This window comes from Palaemon carinicauda, chromosome 42 (assembly GCF_036898095.1).
Source record: "Palaemon carinicauda isolate YSFRI2023 chromosome 42, ASM3689809v2, whole genome shotgun sequence".
Classification (NCBI taxonomy): domain Eukaryota; kingdom Metazoa; phylum Arthropoda; class Malacostraca; order Decapoda; family Palaemonidae; genus Palaemon; species Palaemon carinicauda.
In genome coordinates this window covers 34,046,404-34,056,240 of record NC_090766.1, presented here as the reverse complement: position 1 = coordinate 34,056,240, position 9,837 = coordinate 34,046,404, and the positions used below count along the sequence as shown (strand labels likewise).

Genomic DNA, 9,837 nt, shown 5'->3' with positions numbered 1-9,837 from the left:
AGTTCATTCTTCAGCCTAGGGTGGGTTAGTACAGTAAGGGGACGGTATTGATAGGCGGTCCCAAACTATAAAGAAACAGAATCCTTAAGCCTGCCTAACCTAGGCTAGGGAATGGATATCTCCTAGCCTAGGGTAGGCAAGCGCAAGATAAGTCGCTAGGCCATAGAGAGGAAGGGTCTCTTAACCCTTCCAGGTGTGGTCTAGGGTGAGGGTGGGGGTGGGGGTGGGGGGTTGTCTGCGCGCCCCCCCCCCCCCTTTTTGCCGTCCAGCGGGGACCAATAGGAGAGTTCATTCACCTAATGGTGCAGCTGGGGGCAAACAACAGGTACTCTGGGGTTCTGACCCAAACTCAAAGCTCATGTATTATGGCTCTGGGAAGGGAAAGAAAATCCTAGCCTAACCTTACCAGAAACACAATTCAAGGAAAGGAGGGCTAGGATGTAGCCTAGGCTACCTCAGAGGGGGGAAGAGATTGCCTTATATGTAAAGGTAACCGAGGAGGTGCGAAAGTATACAAAAGCCCCTAAGCTGTTAGGTTAGGGGCAGGGGAATCGACTACCTAAATCATCAAAACCCCTTGTAAACTCTCTAGAAGGAGGAAAAACCCATGTGCAATCACTGAATCTTATATGTATAATTGCCTAATATCTTCACTTAATAAAATAACACCAGGAAAACATATTATATCATGCATGAAAGTAAACTAAAGCGCCTAGGCTAGCATCTCTAGCATCATAAATTTGGCTACCTACACTCGCCGAAATTAAGGAATACTATCGGCATAATATAACTAATTCCTAGCAATGAAGACTGAATAACTAATACCGATAATTAGTTAAGAAACCGGGACAGTCGTTCTGGCTAACTAAATAAAGCATGCGATGCGAACGACAGCGTCAGAGACGCCTCCGGTTAGGCAATAGCTCCGCCACAAAACACAGTATTTTTCGATAGAAAAGCGTTACTTTACGGCCAGAGCTAATTTATACAGTATAAGAATTAAACACTCAACTTTCCAGAGACAGAAGAAGCTGAAGATTGCGACATGGCTGCAGTAAATAGTGAAACAACTGGGAAAAACACCTGGTCAAACACGCTACTACAAAAGGAATGGAGTTCGCGGGCGGTGATGACGTCAGCCAAGATGGCGTCGCTTATGACATCATCCGAGTACCCATAACAGTAACGGAGGAGGAGAACTTTTTAACGGCTCCTCCCATATCTTGCCACCAACTTCCCCCTCGAAGCGTAAACGCTATGTGGCGTGTCAAAAATATGTCCCCTGTTATTATGCGATATCCTAAAGGACAACCTTAAGGGTACTCGCGCCAGAAGTTAAAATTCTGGAAACCTTTAGTTTAATTCTCTGTGAATATCCACTGGAGTCATATATACCCTTAGGAAGCTACTAAAGGAACCTTCCATCAGGACGACATGGCCTGAGCCCAAAAAGTTGGATAACATGTGGTTATGCAGCTGGTGAGGGTGCAGGGCTACTCAGCCAAAGAGCCTTCACTTTTAACCTTTCAACCCAGGATTGGGAGGGATGGTGTGGAGGAAAGTGAGATTAAAAGACTCCATGGCTAGGAAAAATACAAATTACTTTAAAATTTCGTGATTCATTGCTACGCAGCATAAAAACCTTATCCTTTAATTAGGGAGACTTACTGCTTGATGGGTTGGAAGCCCCATGGAACCCAAACTGGAAGATTTATTTTCTTCCCTAGAAGTGATCACCGCTTTATCTGTGGAGAAACAAAGCGATGACCCCAGAAATATCCTACTTAATTTTAATAAGGAATAAAGGTTAATAGGACCTGGGTTGTAAATAAAAGCATGAATCTGATCAAACTGAAGATCCCCTTTCCCCAACGGGGATGCCATAGCCAAAATTGGTACAGCGTTCACCCTTCCCATGGCAAACAAGAACTTGCTTCCTTTCTCATCTCAACAACCACCATTCATTTGCTGAAAAGAGTAAAAAAAAATGAAAAATTTTGACAGGGGCTTTTGTATAAGCATACGCAACAGCGGCTGAATCAAAAGTGAAGGGTCTCCAGCTGGAAGGGGCGGGGCTACTCGCTACACACCCTCACCAATTGAATAACAACTTATTGTTCAACTTTAAAGAGCGACTCCAGCTCACGCTGAATCAATACCCTAACCAAAGAATGAGGGTTTGTATACCACATAGGAACAATGACAATTTCAACAAATTATATAAAAAGGCAAAAAGTAAACTAGTATTTTTATTTCTAAGCAAAATATATTATTTTCCTATTTTCCTATTAGAAATTCAAGTGTCATATAGATAAAATATATACTGTAGCTAATTTTCTATTTTCTTATTAGAAATTTAAGCATCACATACATAAAATATATAGTTAATTTTCTATGTACAAATATACCAAGCTCTGAGCTTATATCTAATTGCATTGTATTTGCAGTATTACAATTAATTATGCAATCTATACCTTACCATCAGTTATACTTTTTTTACACCATTTAATTTAATCACTGTATTAAACATATCTCAAATACGTGTATAACTTAATCTATAACAGAACTCCGATCAATGAAAGAGAAGATACTAAAATATAATTGAAACCTAGATCCTAAGCAGTTTGTTTTCAAAAAATGCATTTATCTATACATATCAAAATGCAGATTAGAAAACTCCACACTACCACAAAAAAATCATCAGTCTTTAAATAACATTTAAAGATTAATTTGCCACTATTTTTGTCTTTACGTTGACTGCATATAGTGTCATTATCAATGCTGCCTGACACCTGATTGATGTAATTTCTCAAAACTAGTAACAAGGGGAATGAAGTTATAAGTAAACAAAATGTGCTTTTAGTTTGTGCTAGTAACTATAACAAGTTATGCACAAATAATGAAGCTATTCAATTTCGTACGGTACTCTGATTTGAAAATATTGCGGTTTTAAATTTGCTTGGAACATTTCATCTTATCAACAATAAATTCAAAATGGCACCTCAACTCATATACTATGTTTCCTTTCATAGAATTTGATACTTGGAGTGTATTAAATGCGGCAACCTTTAAATATTAATTTCATTTTTACTTTATAGTTACAATAATGTAAAAATCCCCTAAGACTTTGTGAACCTCAATATTGATACAGTAACTCTAAGTAAATTAAATAATGAGTGTTCAAATGCATACAATCATATTTCCCTTTCAAAATTATGAAGAAAAAAAAAACAGGAGGTCAACTTACAAACATTTGCAAATAAAAATTCAACTGAAGTAATAAATTTCAGATACTGTATCAAAAGTTTGTATACTGTAATAAAGATAAAGAAATGCTGTAATAAAACAATATTATATAATTTAATACAGTAACCAAAGTGACATTTGTAATAACCTGATATTTATTCCATAAGTAACGGGACTATTTGTTGACTTATGTAGCTGGAAATTATAGGCATGAGTCAGCTTAGGCCTACCCTTGTCCAAAATTAAACAAAATCCACCTTGTCAACAATTCGACTCATGAATAGCTTCTTGGAACCTATTAAGTTTGTAAATTGAGAACCTTCTGTGTATAGCAACTGAGGGAATTGGACCATTGAAAATAACAATTTAAAACATAGGCCCATATACTTCTTCAGGATTGTAACCATCCATCACCAACGAATGATTATCAGCGACGTACTGGCTTGGGGTTAACTGAAGTAGCTGCTGCTCACACCACCTTTTCCCCACCTCCATACTGATGCTCGTCTTTTCCCAAGCGGCATGCTCAAGAAGGAGGCTTCCTGCATGTTGTCCAAGGGAAAAAAAGGCATTTTAAGGGTTACTGTACTTTGCAATATTATTATTATTATCATTATTATTAAATGCTAAGCTACAACCCTAGTTGGAAAAGCAGGATGCTATAAGACCAAGGGCTCCAACAGGGAAAATAGCCCTGTGAGGAAAGGAAATAAGGCAAAATTAAATATTTTAAGAATAGTAACAACATTAAAATAAATATTTCCTATATGAACAATAAAAAACTTCAACAAAACAAGAGGAAGAGAAACTAGATAGAACAGTGTGCCCGAGTGTACCCTCAAGCAAGAGAACTCTAATCCAATTTAGTGGAAGACCATGGTACAGAGGCTATAGCACTACCCAAGACTAGAGAACAATGGTTTTACTTTGAACAATGGTAACTAACCTCTAAATGGCTTTGAAACAATGTTCATACTAAGCAAAATTTGTTAATTGATGTCAATTTGGCCATCTGTAAAAAACTGTCACAGCCCTTGCTTAAATTATTGTACATTTTTTTATAAATTTAAGAGGCACATCAAATTGAACTTGAATTACCAAATTAGTCAAAATATACTAGCTAAAATACTGCAGATTTCATTAGTCACTAATAATAATAACAACAACTACAGTATGACAATATTTTTCCAACAATACAACAATAAACAATACTATACTAAATAGACTAAAACCCCAAATAAATGTCATTAATGAACAAATGACTGCTCCAATTCACATAAATGTTTACCCTGTCTATTATAAGCATGTTCACAATAATTCCCACATCCAGTATATTACCTATATAAATGTGAGCAATCGTGGTGGCAATATCTCGGGCAGCTGACTGAATAAGCTCCGGGTGCTTCTGCAAAAAGCTTATAAGTTCATTCATTGCTTGCATTACCAGCATGGCAGAATTATCGAATTCATTCCCAGGTGCCTTTGCTTTACTATCCTCCAGTCTCACTGTGGAGAAAAGATATACATTTACAAAATATTATTAAGCTTGGGATTATAATTTTTACTCTGCATGGAACACCATAATATATTCTTCACAGAATATTAAACTGTATCAAAATAAAACATGTAAAAGAATACAATATTTTTTTTCTTCTGATAAACACTTACAAGACAGGTTTTAATATAACACTGTACTCTAAGATTTAGAACAAAAAGCCACAGAAAAAGTGTCTAAAAATCTTTAAAATTCAGTCAGCCTTCTCACTCGTTCATTTCATCCATTAAATGTCACATAGAAAACTTTATGGCCTTCACCCTAGAACTCATCCTACTCAGAGCAGAGCAACAAACTACCTTCTTTCAGCTCATTGTATTTTTTAAACTTTATCAAGTTAGCATTAACTTATTCCCACCTTAATCTCAGTGATGTGATAACTCTGAATGGGTTGATAAAATGACTTGACTTATTTACAATATGGTTTTTGCATATTTCAATCAGGTTCTATTCTTTGATTATTTTCAATGCCTAAATTTTCCAGATAGAATCTCTAAGCTTCAAAATTAAATTACTGTATCACCTTAAAATAAAGTAGAGCACCCCTTTCTTTTCTGTAGAAGCAAAGTTACATTAATATAAGAACATAGACAATGGGCAGCTAGATGGTTACACCCAAATGTAAAGAATTTTTTTAATAATCTATTGATCTACCTTGGAACTTTCCCAAACTTTGGGAGATGGACGACATAAAAAAAATTCTTCTCATCATTACTCTTTCCCTGACGAGGGACTCAGCTGAGTTTGGTTGGTACTTCTAGGGTACCACAGAAGAGTAGAATTATCACTTTAAAATTTACTTTGTTGGTTATGTCTTTGAAAGCTTTAAAGAATGGCTTGAATGAAGAAATTATTTGGGATTCTAATAGACAAAATTAAAAAGCTATTTCCATCACCAGATGTCACAAACAAATCCTTTATTTGTATACAGTTCTTGCGACTTACCATTCTCTGTATGCAACTAAATTAACTGGAGTAGCTAATACAGTACTGTATAACCCTTTAGCTATCACTATTCATTATTCCAATCCCATCATTGAACTTCAAACTAGGTTCCCCTAGATCTAGCTTAAACTACTTTAAATCGATATTAAAGCTTTAACAAATGCCCTTAATGGATAAATATGAACCCAAAACCAATAGAACTACCTTTAATATCTTCATACAACGATGTCACTGCTTCCCCGTTGGTTTTCATCACAGCTCGTAGGAAGTCAAGCGACATAATATTTGAAGTGCCTTCCCAAATGGGGAGTACCTTTAGAGAAAGAGATTGCAAATGGAAATATATGCTTGTACTCTCAAAATAAGCCACATATGTGAGCTTTCATAGCTCTAAATAATGAAAAATATAGAGTAGCGATAATTGTAAACTTAAATCTTGAACTCAACCTTATGTATGATTTCAAGACAGTAACAGTAATGTAAGTTCAATATTTAATCCTAATAGCAAAAATAATTAAATTAATATTCTAAGTAAGTAGAATACATAAGTTAATAAAAAATAATACTGAATAGCAACATTACTTGAGCTTTTGATAAGTAAAAAAAAAATATAATTATAACATATGATTTATTTGATCAACAGTGTCTCTATCTAATAAACATGTTTCATAGAATAACATGAAAATGTGTGAAAAAAAACAAGATGAGAAAAGATTGGTATATCACGTGTCAAAAAACAAAATCAATAGGAAAAAGTGAGAAAATGTGACCTTAAAAAAAGAAACTAAACACAAATCTGTGAAAAGTCATGGTAGCATTAAACTAATCTTCAACATAAAATCATTAATTTTAGTACTTGCCTAAAGAAACTTGAAAAGTTCAACCATGACAAAAGAAAAATGGAGAGCAAACAAGTTTGTCTAGTTGAACCATTGGACTTTAGAGGATTGACTTGTTTACCCATGAGGCAACTTGAGGGTTGTCATGCTGTGTTTTGTCCACTCCTCGCTGAGGCTACTGCCACACCAGGTCATAGAGAGAAGTTCTATATTTTGAAAGGTCAAACTTTTATAACTCCTCTGAAGGAATAGCATTGAATTTCAGGTAAGAGTCATTAAAATAATGAGAATCCTTCAACTGACCTGAGCATCTCTTAGCATGACAGGGAGACCAGTATCTTCAATGTAACCCTGACCTCCAAAGCACTCAAGGCCTTCTGAAACCACACTCATAGCCATCTTTGCCGTGAACATCTTTGCAATAGGGGTCAAAGCACGTAAAACCAGTCTCTCTTGGACAGTGGCAGTACCTGCCTCTTCACGGCCAAGCAATCTGCGGAATATGATGAGTCTTATAATTTGCACAGCTTGGAAATCACTCTTTGCAAACTATAAATATGTATCTCGCTCAAAACAGCATAGAAATTACTGAATAATTTTTCACAGAAAATTATAAATATATTCAAATAAGATCATATTCATTGCAAACAAAATTAGAATTTAAGTAATAAAATTTAATTGCATACTCACCTGATGTTCATGTTGCTTCTTTTTTAAGAAGCCCGGCTCAATCGTCACTTACGCGTAAATTTTCAAAAAATTTTAATATTTTCCCCATTTTCTTTCGCTTCAACAAATACATGCCCTCAACAAAGAAACAGAACCACCTAGCAGTAGGAAATATTGTTTTTGGTTTTTAAGTCGACATTACTCTTAATCTTGATATTATGATTAGTGGGGAGGAGGGTGAGCATGTATATGAACATCAGGTGAGTATAGCAATAAAAAAATGATATTTTGATTATAAAATAAATTTTTGAATATACTTACCTGGTGAATATATAATAGCTGACGTCTCCGACGGCTCGACAGATTCCAAAAACTCGCGAGCGATCGCCATGAAGGTTGCGGGTGTGCCCACCAGCGCCGACTATCGGCCAGATACCGCATATACTTGTAAACAGCTCCAGTTCTTCTCAGTCCCCTAGGTCTCTATCGGGGAGGAAGGGAGGGCCTTTAATTTATATATTCACCGGGTAAGTATATTCAAAAATTTATTTTATAATCAAAATATCATTTTTAAATATTAAACTTAGCCGGTGAATATATAATAGCTGATTCACACCCATGGTGGTGGGTAGAGACCAGTATTAATACAATAAAGGCATATATGCTTAGAGTTTTTGACAATTATATCATAACAAAACCCAATTAAATATAGGTACCTGGTAAGGAAGCTGACTCTGACGATTACTCTGCCTTATTAGTCCGCTTTCCTCACGAAGCCCAGCCATCCTCTCAGGATGCTGAAAGACTCCCAGGAGCTGTTATATCCAGGGCGACCCCCCATACAACAGGACCTCATCAAAACCCTTAATCTGGGCGCTCTCAAGAAACGACATTTAACCACCCGCCAAATCAAAAAGGATGCGAAAGGCTTCTCAGCCTTCCGTACAACCCAAGATTAAAAACATTTCAAGAGAAGATTAAAAGGATATTGGAATTAAGGGAATGTAGTGGTAGAACCCTCACCCACTACTGCACTCGCTGCAACGAATGGACCCAGTGTGTAGCAGTCCTCATAAAGAGTCTGGACGTCTTTTAAGTAAAATGAAGCGAACACCGACTTGCTCCTCCAAAAGGTCGCGTCCATAATACTTCGCAGAGATCTGTTTTGCTTAAAGGCCATGGAAGTTGCTATCACTCTTACTTCGTGCGTCTTGACCTTAAGTAAACAACGATCTTTTTCACTTAAGTGAGAATGAGCCTCTCGGATTAAAAATCTAATAAAATACGATAAAGCATTTTTAGACATAGGCAATGAGGGCTTCTTAACTGAGCACCATAAGGCCTCAGATCCACCTCGTAAGGATCTGGTACGAGCTAAATAAAACTTAAGAGCTCTAACTGGGCACAGTACTCTTTCAAGCTCGTTGCCTACGATCTCTGATAGGCAAGGTATATCAAAAGATTTAGGCCAAGGACGAGAAGGCAGTTCATTTTTGGCCAAGAAACCAAGCTGAAGCGAACATGTGGCTTTATCTGTAGAAAAGCCGATGTTTTTACTAAAGGCATGGATCTCACTGACCCTTTTAGCTGAAGCCAAGCACACTAAGAAAAGCGTCTTGAGGGTGAGATCCTTCAGGGAGGCTGAATGTAATGGCTCAAACCTGTCTGACATTAGGAACCTTAGGACCACGTCTAAGTTCCATCCAGGAGTTGCCATACGACGCTCCTTAGAGGTCTCGAAGGACTTAAGGAGATCTTGGAGATCTTTATTATTGGACAGATCTAAGCCTCTATGTCTGAACACAGAAGCCAACATGCTCCTGTAGCCCTTAATAGTGGGAGCAGAGAGGGAGCGAACATTTCTTAGATGCAGGAGAAAGTCTGCAATTTGGGCTACAGAGGTACTGGAAGAGGAAATGGATGATGACTTGCACCAGTCTCTAAAGACCTCCCACTTCGACTGGTAGACCTTGATGGTAGATGCTCTCCTAGCCCTCGCAATCGCTCTGGCTGCCTCCTTTGAAAATCCTCGAGCTCTTGCGAGTCTTTCGATAGTCTGAAGGCAGTCAGACGAAGCGCGGGGAGGCTTTGATGAAGACTCCTTACGAGGGGCTGCCGTAAGAGATCCATCCTTAAAGGCAGACTCCTTGGAACGTCTACCAGCCATTGAAGTACCTCTGTGAACCACTCTCTCGCGGGCCAGAGTGGAGCAACCAATGTCAACCTGGTCCCTTTGTGAGAGGTGAACTTCTGCAGCACCTTGTTTAGGATCTTGAAAGGTGGAAAGGCATAAACGTCCAGGTGAGACCAGTCCACCAGGAAAGCGTCTATGTGGGCTGCCTCTGGATCTGGAACTGGAAAGCAGTAAGTCGAGAGCCTCTTTGTCAGAGAAGTCGCAAAAAGATCTATGGTGGGTTGACCCCATGTCATCCATAGCTTCTCGCACACAGTCTTATGCAACGTCCACTCCATGGAGATGACTTGTCCTCTTCTGCTGAGGCCGTCCGCCAAGACATTCATTTTTCCTTGCACAAATCTCGCCAAAGGAGAGATGTTACTTGCCTTAAATGGAGTTCCTTCTGA

The 9,837-nt window shown here is 37.7% G+C and overlaps 1 protein-coding gene across 2 annotated transcripts in view; it reads right to left on the bottom strand.

The window, feature by feature from the left end:
• Window positions 1-2,843: 2,843 nt before the first annotated feature.
• LOC137633200 (acyl-CoA dehydrogenase family member 11-like) overlaps window positions 2,844-9,837 on the bottom strand; it is a 108,289-nt gene continuing 101,295 nt past the window's right edge. For both annotated transcript variants that reach the window (XM_068365360.1, XM_068365359.1), the window contains exons 11-14: window positions 6,889-7,078; window positions 5,951-6,059; window positions 4,585-4,752; window positions 2,844-3,788 (exon numbers count right to left, since the gene is read on the bottom strand). In XM_068365360.1, the coding sequence (XP_068221461.1) occupies window positions 3,613-3,788; window positions 4,585-4,752; window positions 5,951-6,059; window positions 6,889-7,078 (643 nt within the window). In that variant the 3' untranslated portion in view covers window positions 2,844-3,612. The remainder of the gene's footprint in view (window positions 3,789-4,584; window positions 4,753-5,950; window positions 6,060-6,888; window positions 7,079-9,837) is intronic.